The sequence below is a fragment of the Nothoprocta perdicaria genome, unplaced genomic scaffold (assembly GCF_003342845.1).
Source record: "Nothoprocta perdicaria isolate Ctin4 unplaced genomic scaffold, notPer1 scaffold_1, whole genome shotgun sequence".
Lineage (NCBI taxonomy): Eukaryota > Metazoa > Chordata > Aves > Tinamiformes > Tinamidae > Nothoprocta > Nothoprocta perdicaria.
In genome coordinates this window covers 3,034,575-3,049,375 of record NW_020454093.1, presented here as the reverse complement: position 1 = coordinate 3,049,375, position 14,801 = coordinate 3,034,575, and the positions used below count along the sequence as shown (strand labels likewise).

Genomic DNA, 14,801 nt, shown 5'->3' with positions numbered 1-14,801 from the left:
GAAGGAAGGAAGGAAGGAAGGAAGGAAGGAAGGAAGGAAGGAAGGAAGGAAGGAAGGAAGGAAGGAAGGAAGGAAGGAAGGAAGGAAGGAAGCAACACTGGTTTGATTTGAGGTAGAACTAAAGTAGGCTGAACTCTTTAGCAAGAACTCCTGCTTTCCTTAGGGTTCCCTTCAGGGCATGGACAACAGGAATGTATGAGGGCTGGCATCCCTGGTTCTCCATTTCAGAGACAACAGCACAACAGCAGTGTTTACTAGCAGTGGGGCTGGCCTCCAACGTTCCTCCCAGAAGGTCATTTATCCATTGGAACTCAAAAGGCTTGGAGGAACGAGTGTCTTGTTTTCTGTCTCCAAGATAATGAGACACCTGCTTGGCCGACAAGTTTGTCTCTGCTGATTCCCTATGTGCTCTTTTCTTCCTCGGACAACCTGACACTGACTACTTCTAAGAAAGGTTCATCCCCTTCCAGATTTTTCAATCACAAATGAATTACTTCATCTCTTTATGACTGATGTAAAAGGAAACTCGTAAAGTTCCTGAAAAGCAAAAAATCAGTACAATCTTCTTGAAGTCCAAAGGCATGGCTATTCCTTTGTCCGCTCCCTACTTTCCTCATGATAAATACTGTCCTAGACACTCACACACACATTTTTTACTGATCTAACGAGGTAGTAACTGGTGCCTTACTTATGTTTAAATATTTATTATGTTTTTACTAAAGAGAAATATATTCAGTGATCCTGTTTTGTATGCAGAGCATTCGTCTGAAGCACCTAATAATCTATTTGCTTCTGAAGCAACAAAAGCAAAAGAATTATTTCAGTTACTTAAAAGGTATCAGTAATGAGCTTGCCTAGGGAGGTTTCTAATGAACTTACCGACAATGCAAGACTGAGGATTGATGTTGCATAGTTGAAACTGTGAACTACCTTGTAGGAAGTTGTACTATAAATTTTCACATGCCTGTACAGAAAAGTAATTATTAAAAATTGTTAGGAATACCTTACTGAATACAATTTAGAAGAATTTCATCTTTCTAAAGGTTTGTTAGATCAATTTAATGAAAAGGATCTTCTAAACACTTTTTTCAGACTATGACTAAACTTACTACTCATTATTGTCTCAGCGACAACAGGAAGATTCTAGTAAGACACAAAGTAAAGAAAGAAATATCCTCACTCCCTAAAAGACAGCAAGAGGGAAAGAATAGGAAAAAAAAAAAAAAAAAGGAGGAGGATGTAGTGACCATCTGAATTTAGCAACACTTGTTTGGAAACATTTGGGCAGTGTGGAAGGGGGCTGTTTCTTTTGTTTGTTTTGAATGGAAAAGTTGGCTACAACTTCTTGAAACAAAAAAAAAATCTTGTTGCTGTTTACTGATTTAGCTGAAGGTGGGAAATAACCAACAGAAAACTGTAGTCAGCAAAAGGAGGTGAGTGGAGGAGCTGGGGGACATCCTGTAATGAGGTCATTTTTGACTCATGCACCTTGATGCATCCCTTCCACCTGAATCAGTTTGGATGACATGGAGCAACTGAGCAGATACCTATAAAAAAAACTTATTTTTGTGTAATACTAATACCAGTTTTATCTAACAGTGATTGCATTAAAGTAAGAAGAGTCACACACCTGCAATCCCCACTGATTTTCAGACTAATAAGAGTGAAAGGTAAGGGTACATTGCAACATACACCCAGATCGAAGACATGTTTCCAAATAAATTATATCCAGATAAATCACAACCGTAACAGTTAAAAACATCTCTGCTCAAATCATTTGTACATCTTCATCCTGATGTTTTACCTTTAAAGACAACAAAAGAAATCCTAAGGAATTTAAGTCCTATGAAGTCATAAAATTTACTAACCTGTCCAGAGATCCTGACAGCAACCTTTGCCCAGAGCTGTTCAAGCATAAACAAGTAACAGTTTTATGGTGATTTTTAAGTGAAACTAGCAATTGTCCACCTTTTAGCACATCCCAAACCTTGACATATCGACCTCCTATGAGAAAGAAGTACACAGAACAGTGTTTGATGCATATATAATTCTGCTTTGCTGAAGAAGTTTTCAGAGGGAGAGCACATACTGCCTCTCCCTTTCAACACTGAGCTTTCCATTCCTACTCATCACCCGTTAAAAACAAGGGATAAGGCAGATAGATGACAAGTTTGCTCCCTTTTTCAGGAAGCTGCAAACACTGCTGAATGCCTCAATATTCTCCTTACCAAAAAAAAAAAAAAAAAGACTCTGTACTGAGTCAGGACTTCTGATGCAATGGAAAGAGGAGGCTAAAAAGCCTTGCTAAGCATCATCATTACAAGAAGGATACAGTCCTGTCTTATGTATTCTTAAAATCCTTATTTAGACAATAAAAAACTGGAGTTTTTGATCCACTATAAGAATGAACAAATTAGAGACCAAAAAACCTCTACCTCTGCTCTCCAGATCTACAGACTCCCCAAAAGGCCTCAAAGAAATCCACCTGATAAGTCACCATTTCATTGCCAAATAAAAACCTCACACAGGAGCTAAGCAGCTGAAATGTTTCTCCAGTTAAGGTCACATGTAGATACCTGCAGACACCAGAAGGCCCCCGGAGGGGAAGAGCAGCACGCTCTCCACAGGCTGCCCGTGCTCTATCGTCATGACGCTCTTCTTTGTTCGCGCATCAAACACTTTCACAGTGTGGTCATATGAACCTGTAATCAATCAACACCAAAATTACAAAACTGAAATTACAAAACTGAAACTATTTCAAAATCTAAAATAGGCCAATGCCACCACCTAAACGAGCTCCTCACAAATAGAGACAGTTTTAAACTATACACTTAAAACCTAATGTTTTGCCTGAGTTGATTTATAGTCTTCAGACAGTATACAGCTTCCATTTCTAGGCCTATCAACATGTCAGGCATCAAATATAATTGAAATCTTAGCTTTATTTTCCTTAGATACTCAAGTGTAAACATAACAGAGACCAGAAAATCTGATAAAACCTGTATCTCTAGCAGTAGTCGCTCTACAGGCATCAGTGTTATGCCATTCACACGATTTAAAATAAATCAAAGAGAAACCATTTTTTTCCTGTTGGATCCAAAAGATACATTTAAAAAAATGAAATAAAACACTAACCTGTTACAAAGACATCTGCATTCAGTTTACTGGCGCAACCACATCGCACATAATCCAAATGTTCGTTATATGACACAATTTCAGCAGCACTTGGAATATCCCACAAATTTGATGAATAATCATCACCGCCAGAAAATATTCTGTATTTATCGGACAGGAAGCCCACTACATGAACAGCTCTAGAAAACAAAACCCACAACATTCAAAAGTTAAAATACATACTTGTTTCCAGTGCACTTATTTTTGACTATAGAATTTATTAACGAAAAATATTTCATCTATTTTAGAAGTTAAAATACTTTAGATTTTATGTTTTCAGACAGAAAAAAAAAAAAAAAAAAAAAAAGCTCATGCTGCTCATGCTGACAGGTGCAGATCTAAGCACCAACAAGATCTGCCTTAAGGATTTTATGGGGATACTCGATTATCTTTTTGAAAGCTGAAAATTGTTTATTTCTTACTGAAGTATTTTACTCTAAATTTATAGTTACTACATTTTAAGACTGATTTGGAAACTCCTCTTGTCCTTTAAAAAAAAAATCACTATTCACACCTACATTACCAATGTAACAACCCAACAAAGATTAACTTTAACAAAAAACATTGATACCCTAAAATTTATGTACAGCTAACCCAAGGGCTAAGACATAAAACAATGCTCCAGCACACACTTTCAGAAGTGAGCTGCATTTTCAAGGCACTCTTTGGGGTTCTGCCTGTGCACTTTTGAGCATGAAGGGAGTTTTGCTGTTGCTGTAGACAGATTAAACACATATAGTTTTCCACAACACAGCAATCTATGCAATCTCAATATTCCTACTGTGTTCTCTCTGTAAAACCACTATGTCAAACATTCTTCTCCTCCCTGGAACATAAGGATCCTTCACTTCCATCCCCTGGTCCACCCAACTCCCTGGGAAAAAAGAATTTTTGCTCTATCTGGGTTTTTTTTTCCCACAACTTTAAATCCATTTTTTAGAACTCTGTTTCTCCTAGCATCAAACAGAATGCACATACTTATATATTACAGCTACAATATTATACACACACAAGTATTAAATAAGCGACATTTGCCTGAATTCAGATGTACACATTCTTCCATCTACTTTTTTTTTTTAATTAGAAGAATACATACTGAATTTATTCTGATGTTTACAACCTGATCTTCAACAAGAAAAATGTGAGACAGATGGATATAACATAGATTAATGTTGTAAAGGTTTTCAGCAATACACAGACATATATAGAAAAGCATAAGCAAGCATATAGATATAAGGAAGAAAACAACAGCATCTTACTTGGAATGACCATCAAATTGTCTCAGCGGGGCTCTTCCACTGATATCAAAGAGGCGGATGCTCCCTTCTTCACTGCCCGCGACAAGCAGTTTGCCATCATCTCTGTACGTGGCACAGTAGGCAGCATCTTTGAAGCGAGAGAAAGTTTTGATCGGTTCCTGAGAGTAACGACCGTAAACGTGGATCTAGCAAAACAAGAAGGCGTTAAGTTTATTGGCACGATACCAGCTGGCAAACGAAACAGGGCTATTTATAAAACCTGAGGAAAAGCTCAACAGAAAAACACCTACCCGCGAGGAGGCTGTGACAGCGTAGTTATACGGAGACACCGGGGAGAAGTCAATCTTGTTTACTGCACCAAACTCCTTTATCTGAACAGGTGTCTAAAAGAATTGCAACAGTTACCAAATACACAGCAGCACTGCCAAAAACGAAAGCAGTAGGACTAAACCTACTCTTCTTCCTACACAGTGCTTCAAACCCACACCAGGACCATTTACTCTTAAAATGGGGATCCTACCGAGCCTCTCTCCTGCCAGCTTTCCACTGCTTTGCACACTCCGGATGCACGTTTAGTGCCTCTTTTTCAGGTGTGAGGAATGATCCATTACCCACGCGTTACTGCCCCCCTCCCGGCCCGGCGCGGCCCGGGACATCCCCGCGGCGGCGGCAGCAGCGCGGCCCGGCGGCGCCGCTCCGCGCACCTTGTAGCCGCGCCAGTAGAGCGCGTCCTGCGTGACCTTCTCGCCGAGCCGCGGGTGCGCCGGGATGGCCACCGGCTTGTAGCTCGCCATGGCGCCCGCGGGCCGCGCCGCGCGCTCACGGGCCGGGCCGGGCCGGCCTGCGCCGCGATGGGACGAGCCGAGTGCCCGGGGGAGGCCGGTGCCGCCTCACGGAGCGGCCGCGGTAACGGCCGCGGTAACGGTCGCGGTAACGGTCGCGGTAACGGTCGCGATGGCCACGCCGCGCGCCACAACGGCCGCCATGACCCGCTCGCGGGAGGGAAGGCGACGCGCTCGCGAGAGCCGCGTCATCCCCGCGCGCCGCCGCTGCCCAATGGCGGCCGCGTCGCGCCGGAAGCGGCTCCGCGCGGCCGCTCCTCGTCCCCGTGCGCTGCGCCCGGCCCGCTGGCCCACGTGCCCGCGGGGGACCCAGAGCCGTGACGGGACGTGCGAGCCGAGAGCTGAGCCGCTACGCCTTGTGCAGCACTTGGCATAAATATATGTGTGTATGTGTGTGTGTGTGTATATATATATAAAAATAACATATATGTATGTGTATGCATTTGTTTGTATATATAGCTTTATTTTGTTACTACCGGACTAGGTATTTTTACTTAAATGAAGTTCCAGTTTGCTTCATTGTGGAGGTTGGCTTGGACAGCCACGTGGGAAAGAGAGGGAATAGTACGAGGACGGGGGGAATGATGAGGGCACTGGGCTCATGGCTTGTGCCCGTAGTTACATAGGTATTTCGTGGTGTTTGGGGCTACCTAAAATGCCACAAGCCCCAATGAAGGAAACGTGATGTGCCCTTGTGCATTGTGTAATGTTATAATATGCCAAGTGAACCATATTTGTGTTTAAGGGCAGGCTGCTGTAACGCCCATTCTGCACTGGGGACGGCCAGGCCGTGGCCGGACGGCGTGACGAGACGTTTCACCTAGAGGCTCCGCGCGGCCCAGGCCATGGCGAGCGCCGCGAGCGCCGCCGTCCCGCCCGTGGCCGAGGAGAGCGCCGGCGGCTACGGCCTCCCCGCCGCGCCCGGCGTCAAGGAGGAGCTTCAGCTGGAGGCCGGCGCCGACGAGGGCCCCGCGCAGAGCGTCGCCATGGGCATGAAGTTCATCTTGCCCAACAGATTTGACATGAACGTCTGCTCGCGGTTCGTGAAATCTCTGAATGAGGAGGACAGTAAAAACATTCAAGACCAAGTGAACTCTGACCTTGAAGTGGCCTCTGTCTTATTTAAAGGTTGAAATTCATGCTACAAATGGCTGTGTATGGATTGTCCTATCCCATTATCCCAATACGTTTAAAAACCTCCCCTTTTGTTATGTGTGTGCTAATCTATGGTTTTTTCTTATTCTTAGAATTCTTATTATATGCACTCAGTAATGGGCTAATAATTGTATGGGTTATATTAATATGAGCATCTTAACTTCAGCAGCTCTGTGGGATGTGCTTTAGCCTCTCACAAGTACCATGATAACAGAGTTTATACAGTTGATCTTGTTATTGATATGGCCTGCAGTCACTGAAGTGATTGATTTGCTGATGTGGTTTCACGCTCTTTGACAGTGAATATTGCCACAGTACTGCAAGCTCTTTCCTGCAGCTAGTCTCCTGCAACTGCATCAGAGTTATCAGGGGTTTATTATGGCTGGGCTATCTACAAAGAGTAGAACTGGGGCTTAAATGTGTTTCTTTTGACCAATAGCAATCATCTCTGTTGAAGCTATTTAATGGTAAAGAAAATGTAATTTGGTTTTCATGCTGTTGCCCAGGGTTATTTATAGTTCTTCCCAAAGCTGTGCTTGGCTTTGTAATCATGAAGTTCTTTATAGCGTGAATTTGGTGCACGTGTTAATTAACTTCAGATCATTAATTACTAGTGCACACTAGTCTCAAATCAATTTGGCCAGTAATGGAGTTTCAGTCTTTGCTGTCTTTCCTAGTATTTAATCATTCATCTTTTTAAAAGTGTTGGCTTCTCAGCTACTTCTCAGAACCCAAAACTACCCTGCAAATTAGAAGCCAAGACAATGCATAAATTCTGTAATAAAATCTTGTTACTGTTAGCTTAAAAAAAAAAAAGTACCAAAAAAAACCCCACAGAAACAGTGAGTTACTCTTAAGTTTTACTTAGTATCCTGCTGTGGAAAATCTTTATTCCTGTTGGATAAATATTCCAAAGACATTAGTAATGCAGTTAGAAGTTTGTCAAACAACAGTGGGAAAAGTCCTAGTGGAGGAATTTAGTGAAGGTTGGGTCCAGTCAGGCCCTGTATCGATCAGACAGGAGGCAAAAAGATGAACTAAGCATCTTTGTGATCATGCTTGGATTACGTTCATTAGGCTGGAGAGCGTTAATGAAGATAATAAATGCTCTCCTACCTGATAACCCACAAAGGTTATTCTTTTAGCTCACATAGGTTACTTAGCACGGGCTTTAAAGATCTGGTGACACTGCAGCTTTCTAATTTGACTTGGATCCTGTGCATTTCTTTTAATGCTTTTAATAGCGCTAAAGCCATATTTATTTCCTCTGTTCAATGCAGCTGAATGCAACATCCATACTTCTCCTTCCCCCGGTATCCAAGTAAGACATGTTTACACTCCATCAACAACTAAGCATTTCTCTCCAATAAAGCAGTCGACTACCCTAACTAACAAACACAGGGGAAATGAAGTCTCTACAACGCCTCTGCTTGTAAATTGTAAGTGTCCTCCTGCCTTACTGTTAATTATTTTTGTGAACTGTAAGCTAGCTACTTGCCTGTTTTTTTTCCCATTTTTCTTTGGTCTTTTAATGAATTGTAATGTAGGAAGAAAGCACTGAGCTAATTTCATATCTAATTTCATAATTCTCATGTAATTTCTTGTGTAATTTCTTGTCACCCATTTCATGGTTCAAATCTTAAAATGGCAATCTGTCTGCTGTATTGAATGCATGACTGAAGTGTGTTTTCCAGAGGAGGTCCAGTTCTTTATTTGAAAACTTGATTTGTTTTTTCTGTTTCTTCTTAAGCTCTATTTTTACGTGCTTGATAAAGAAACATTAATTCTTGAGGTGGTAATTCCAATTACTACCTTAAAGTAAGGTGAAATAAGGTGAAATCTGCTCTCAGATCTTAAATTCTGTACTACGCAAGCAATGGACATGTTAAGTGTAACTCCAAATGGAGCAGAATGAAAATTTATGTGCATACTATATGCTTTTGCTTCTGTTTTTGAAGCTTTATCAGTTCACCAGCTAGCTGCTCAGGGGGAAATGCTGTACCTGGCTACCCGTATTGAACAAGGTAAGACTAAGGAGGTTAAGTATATATTTTGTGTGTTTTGTTTTCCTTTGAGGAATTTATGATTGAACTTGTCCCCCAAACCTGTGTACAAAATTTCCAAATGTGCTACAAATTGAAGGATATTTGAAGTATCTCTTCTTTGCAAATTTGGATTGTTGTTTTATGTGTCTTTGCTGCCTTTGTATGTTTGTTTTTAATGAATTATTATCATTAGTGGGTGTTCTGGGTCAGTCCCTTCTTCCCTCTGCTCCCCAGGTATAGGGGTAGGATATGAGAACTGAGAGAGGAAAATTTGTTAGTTCTATCAGGGGAATTGTCTCCCTCCTCCCAGTTTAGCTTATAATTTAAAACACATTCCTGTTAATGGAAGCTTTCCAGTTGTATTCCATCAGTTACCATACAGAACTATACGTTGGTAATTTAAGACATGGATCATACTGGCAATGTAGGAGCGCGACGCATTCTATCTTAACCTTATATAATGGACAGATAAAATAGTATTTTCTGGTTGAACTATTAGTAATCAGCCTTGCTTTCAGTAAATATTCCAGGAATGGAACACTTCAATGGAAATTGAAATGGTTTTGCTATAAAAGATTAATTCAAATCAACCCTTCGGTCAGTCACTTGTTTTTGCTAATTTCCCAGTCTTCTACAAGTAGATCTTACCTGTTTCCACAAAACACCCTATTTGATAACCTAATCTTTCCTGGGGATGAGGTTATAATAACTATATTACAAGTTAATTATTTAAAAGATTTTGTGTCTTTCACTGTATTGGAAAAAAAAGTACTTTATACAGTATGATAGAGAATGTATTTATTTCTGAGGCAGAGAAATAGCTCTGATTACAAACAACTTTAAACATTCTTGAGTAAAAATAGAGCTTCATTTACAGAATTAAAAAAACAAATCTAAATTTTAATATGGCTTGTTGGATTTCTCCCCCCCAGTATGAGGATATTTGCATCATCACTGGGATTAACATTTGGTTTGTAAGTTCCCATGAGAATGACTGTTAGGGCACATCTGTGCCCTGATGCATTGACAATGGGTATGTCAACACATTCATTCTACCAGCTCATACAGTGCTTCAGTGGAAAGGATTACTGAAATGTATTTTCTTCTGTAAACAGAAAATGTAATCAATCATACGGATGAAGAAGGCTTTACCCCTCTGATGTGGGCTGCTGCTCATGGGCAGATAGCAGTAGTGGAATTTCTCCTTCAGAATGTAAGGAAAAATACAAATAATTTTAAATTTCTTGGTTGACTTTTGAGCTCATTTTGCATTTCTAGTCTTGTCAACACTGCTACATATTTAGAGGTATCAAAGCTAAGTTCCTTGTGAAACCTCACTTCAAAAATATTGATTTATGATTTTTCTTTTAATTATTTCAGGGTGCAGATCCTCAGATCTTGGGGAAAGGGCGAGAAAGTGCCCTCTCACTGGCTTGCAGCAAAGGATACACAGATATTGTCAAAATGCTGCTTGACTGTGGAGTTGACGTCAATGAGTATGACTGGGTAAGTCTCTCTCTCTGGAATTTACAAAGTCATGGTGCTTTGGTCAGAAACTGGAAACAAGGCACAGTCCTGGCTTGGGCTTGAAAAATGTTCTCAATCTTCTGAGATATCTGAGGCTTTCAAAACTTACGTAGGAAGCTCTTCAAAATAGAAGTTGGTCCCGTTCTGATTTTGGGGTGTAAAGAGCAATGAGATTGATACCCTTGTAGAAGATGAGCATACAGCTAAACAATTGACCAAAAGAAAAAAAAAAAAAAAAAAAAGGAAGATGTTGAAGAACCAGAACTTGGAACCTGTTTTTTTGTTGGGTTTTTTTTGTTTGTTTGTTTAAATATATATATAAAGCCTATGAATTCTGTTATTGCTACACATACCTACTGCTATGCCAAGAAATAACAGTTGCAGACTCCTGAACCATTAAATGCCTAAGGCTTTTCCACGCTTTTGCAGAATGGAGGCACACCTCTACTCTATGCAGTGCACGGGAACCACGTGAAATGTGTAAAAATTCTTCTTGGTAAGCAAGCTATGCACATTAAACCATCATTAATGAGGTGCTATCAATTCTTAGTCGGAAATCTGAGTTTGGTTTTTCTCCTGTTTTACACAGAAAGTGGTGCTGATCCAACTATTGAAACAGACGCTGGCTATAATTCCATGGATTTGGCTGTCGCCTTGGGCTATCGGAGTGGTGAGTATTACAAATGTAAATTCTGTAATTTTTATCTTTACTGCTCCTTGTTCACATAGCTGCTGTAATGAGCTTGTAGAGGTTTTTAAGAAGATCCCTGTCCTAAAAGTTTTTATACTGCTAAGTGTTTTAAGGATGAATGGATAAGGTGTTTTTTCCCCTGGTTCAGAAACCAAGGTGCCCTGCAGGTAAATGTCACCTCTCATGCAACTGTCATCAGCTTTGCTGCATCCTGCAGCGAGCTGGGCTGAGCTGCTCCGCTCCTTGGCACAAGGAGTGCGTGTTGCACTGGCAGGGAGCACGAAGCAGCCTGCAGCCCTCCTTGACATTCACCCCTTGCTCCTGTGCTCGGTTCGACTGGCATGAGGTGATTTAATTGGCAAAACTTTATTCCCCTGTCAGATTAGCTCTGGCAGAGGAAAGTTAATTTTGGATGCAGATAATGATACTGCATGCATCAATTAGGCTGCCTTATTTGGTTCTTCCCCATAGAAAAGAAAGAAGCAAAGCGTCTTTGTGGGGTTTTTTTTGCTTTTTTTCCCATCACGTTGCCTTCTTTTAGAAAGCTGTGAAATCCCTGCAGTTATAAAAATGAACTAGATTCAAACCTAAGCCAGTAATTGCGTGCATGGCTTCTCCAGACAGAGCCCTGTGCTTTTGGGGTAGCCAGTAGTTTCACAGCTATGAGACTATAGGACTCTTTCAAGAATTAAGTATCAATGTTCAATAGTAATAGTTCCTAAAAAGCACTTTTGTCTATTCTCCATTTGTAAGCTTAACAATTCACTTGTGGTTTGCTCTGCCTCTTCAAATCAGAGAACCTTGAAGAAGAATCATCTCCCTTAATGGTGTGTATTCTTTTCGTGTTATGAGAGTCTTTTATTTCTGAAGGTCTGCAGCAAACACAGGAATTTCATCTTGTCTGTTTTTATTAAGTGGCTGCATAGGGCAAGCCAGCGTCTGCTAGAAAAATGCTATTACCTTAAAGACTTAAAAATATATTAAACACTCATTAACCAGATTGCTTCTTTGCTTTAGTTCAACAGGTTATTGAGTCTCATTTATTGAAGCTACTTCAAAATATCAAGGAATAACATATGTCTTTTCTGTGGCTTTCAGCTTTTGGCTTGAAGATATGGACTTCTTTTTAGCCCTGTAATCAGTGATAGGGGTTGTTTATTTTGTACCTTTACCTCAGTTTAAATATTTAACTGACTTCAGTAAGCTTTTTAATGTGCTTCCTCTTCTTTGGTTTCTATTAATAGAAATATGTGATGTCATTCTTTAACCTAAAAAAAAAAAGTGTCAGTTGTGCAACGTGAAACTTTGTGAATAAAAACAGTTTAGATTGTCTAAATGTTCACCCTGAGTGCAATAGGCAGTGTTGTGCCAAGTGTCCAGCTTCATCTCCTTTATAATAGAGTATAATAGAGAAGAAATTTGTTTAGAGCTTGAGGTATAGTACCATAGGTGGTAAATGTCTTTACTGTTAATAGACTCAAATGTTCATTGTGCGTGATGTTTTTGATATCTTCAGTTAAAGTATTGTGCCAGCATTTTTCTCTCGTGTTTAACAAGTTGATAATAAAGTGAAGGTCTTGCACGCTGGTAGTTGAATTCTTTTTGGATGTCTTTCTGCACCCTCCTCTGCCTTCCCAGTCTGGTTCTAGAACAAGGGGATGAGAGTGGCCTTTTAGGTACCTGTGGGGCAGGTATTAGGAACCCCCTCTCGGGGCTGAGCACAGAGCACCTCCGTCTTAAACATCCTCCCTGCTGTGGCTGAACACAGCACTGTAGGAGGAGGGAGAGGACAGAAGGGGCTGCTTCCAGCCTTCTCACTGCAACGTGTTTAGCTGCTGTGTCCACTAGAGGTCCTGTGTGTTCCCAGCAATACACCCCAAATCCCCTCTCTTTCCCCCGTCTCCTGTTAATTTGCTCTTCCCTAGAGCTGAAATGCCAGAAGGGGAATACACATATACAAGACAAACAAGCTAGCAAATTACTAACTGTATTACTAGGTCTGTGTCCCCCATCTTCATTTTTTTCTCTCAGAAAATTGTTCCAAACCCAAAGCAAATCACTACTGTAAAGTACCAAGTTAAATACTTTAGTGAAAAGCAGATGCAGTGGACTCCCAGAGAAGGGGCTGGGGAAGGCCGGGGCTAATCCAGCTGAGCTCCCCAGGCCAGAGCACTAATGCATTCAAACTGCTAGCTCTGTGACTTCACCGTGAATGTACAGCAGGGAAGAGGTAGGGCCCAAGGGGAACGGCCTATGTACATTAAGCCTGAATTCATGAATAAATTTCCCTCCAATTTTGGACCAAAACTTTGGTGTGCATAAAAAGCATAAATCAGAGCAGAATAAACCTTTGAACAATGGTTGCTCCGAGAACCAGCCAAGAACTCCTTTCCTTTTAAGAAGCTGATACCTTGCATGGAATGACCCTTAAGGGAAGTGCTCAGAAATGAGGAAAGCTAACTGATCTTGCAGGTACTGGTGAAATTTTCAGTACATTTAACTAAATCTCCCCCTATTTAACTATTTTCTTTGCCTCTAACATAGAGCTTACATGTCTCCGAGTACATAAAAAAAGAGACATGAAAAGAAATGTTACACTTCAGTGTCTTATTCCCTCTTTTGCTTCAAAACTTCAATCACTGTGCATCCCACAGCTGTGAAACATAAATCTGAAAGGGAAGGCAGCCATCCTTCAGAGGCCGTTTTCTGCAGCGAGAGCCCTTGCAGTAGCATCGGCCCATGCTCCTAAAGGACTTCTAGAGGAGGTGGCAGTGGCCACTGTGAGACCCTGATAGGGAACAACCAGCTTTCCTAAGCCTTCCCCTTTTCCATAAGGTGTAATTCAGGTAACTTGAGAGAAAACTCAGAGCCAGACTCTGCCAGCAGTGAGGAGAAACTCTTACGTGAAGAAATAGTTTTACTTGCACTGCCCAAACCCATGACAGCATTATTTGTTACAGTGATAAAGCTGGAAAGCCCCTGATCCAGGGTTGGTACAGCTTTTGAAGGAGCAGCTGATGCACTTTGAGTGAACTATTGTGTAGCCTCCCCCAGACCGGAGGGGAAGAGACACAGAAAGTCAGCTTTGAGACAGGCCTGGGGACTGGACGCAGGACCAAGGGCAACTTCTGCGAGTCTCAATGTTTTCTCACCCTGACATGCCCCAGAACCAGAGGAATTTGAAAAGTGTGAGTCCTGAATCCAACTCCAAGTTGATCTTCCCTGCACATTTGGACAAAAGCACTTGCTGCTGTAATTTGTTAAAGGATCATTAAAAAGAGTTGGCACTTCACATTGAGGGAGAGCATTCTGTATTCCACAGCATTGCTTAACCCGAGTTGCTTTTTCTCATTAACCAAGGTATTTTTGCCAAATTTCAGTGTACAGCGTGTGATCATAGATGTCATGAACTCTGCCTCACAAAACAGATTGCCTAGCACAGTTTCAGGTCCTAATTATAGCCAAATGCTTCCAAGTTGCACAAAGTCTTTATCCCGTTCATTCCTGTTTGATGCTATGGAGTATTCTGGGCTACATGGCAGAAAACACGCAGTAAGTGAACAGTTGTCTGCAGTGTGACGGGTAGGACGTTTACCAGAAGTAACATTCATTTATAGCTCCCTGGGGCTGCAGTAGCTTGGAAGCCCTACAGTGCCTTTGCAGGCAGCCTTTATCTGCTGGCGGGGAGGTGAGAGAAAAGAGAAGAAAAAGGCAGCCCTATTCATGGAAGGCAGTAATACAGATGGGAACTACATCTACCACAGCGAAAATGCAACATCGCCCAACTGCTTTAATTGCTGAAATAATTCCTGCTTTCACATACCTAAGCAATGACTGAGAGGTTGAACCAACAAAGATAGAGAGAAGTGCCCTAAGCAGATTGTTAATAATTGATTAGAAGCTAACATGTTATGTTCTAAGAAATTAAGGAGAACATACATTTAAATCTATACATTTCCATCCAGGCGGGACTCAGTCTATTGAAAAAAGGTTAATTACAGACAATGTTAGCATTACTACTTGCATGTAAAGTTGGATGAGCTCTTTGTAATGCTCTTCCCTGTCTGTTCCGGTTTTCTCTGGGACCTGTTACTTGTTCCACTCTGTT

The 14,801-nt window shown here is 41.3% G+C and overlaps 2 protein-coding genes across 3 annotated transcripts in view; one reads left to right on the top strand and one right to left on the bottom strand.

Annotated features, from left to right (window-relative positions):
* UTP15 (UTP15, small subunit processome component) overlaps positions 1–5,230 on the bottom strand; it is a 9,043-nt gene extending 3,813 nt beyond the window's left edge. Inside the window, exons 1-7 of the mRNA XM_026038474.1 lie at positions 5,138–5,230; positions 4,724–4,816; positions 4,434–4,618; positions 3,136–3,314; positions 2,577–2,702; positions 1,869–2,004; positions 880–964 (exon numbers count right to left, since the gene is read on the bottom strand). Of these exons, the coding sequence (XP_025894259.1) occupies positions 880–964; positions 1,869–2,004; positions 2,577–2,702; positions 3,136–3,314; positions 4,434–4,618; positions 4,724–4,816; positions 5,138–5,227 (894 nt within the window). The 5' untranslated portion in view covers positions 5,228–5,230. The remainder of the gene's footprint in view (positions 1–879; positions 965–1,868; positions 2,005–2,576; positions 2,703–3,135; positions 3,315–4,433; positions 4,619–4,723; positions 4,817–5,137) is intronic.
* Positions 5,231–5,594: 364 nt separating this feature from the next.
* ANKRA2 (ankyrin repeat family A member 2) lies at positions 5,595–12,200 on the top strand. Of its 2 annotated transcripts, none has more exons than XM_026036297.1 (9): positions 5,595–5,657; positions 6,021–6,403; positions 7,711–7,869; positions 8,389–8,454; positions 9,591–9,688; positions 9,856–9,981; positions 10,432–10,498; positions 10,592–10,672; positions 11,711–12,200. In XM_026036297.1, exons 2-9 carry the CDS (start codon positions 6,121–6,123, stop codon positions 11,764–11,766), a joined length of 936 nt encoding a protein of 311 aa, XP_025892082.1. In that variant the 5' UTR covers positions 5,595–5,657; positions 6,021–6,120; the 3' UTR covers positions 11,767–12,200. The 2 variants fall into 2 exon arrangements, with proteins under 2 accessions (XP_025892082.1, XP_025892089.1); XM_026036304.1 differs by having other exon boundaries at positions 5,601–5,661.
* Positions 12,201–14,801: the final 2,601 nt, after the last annotated feature.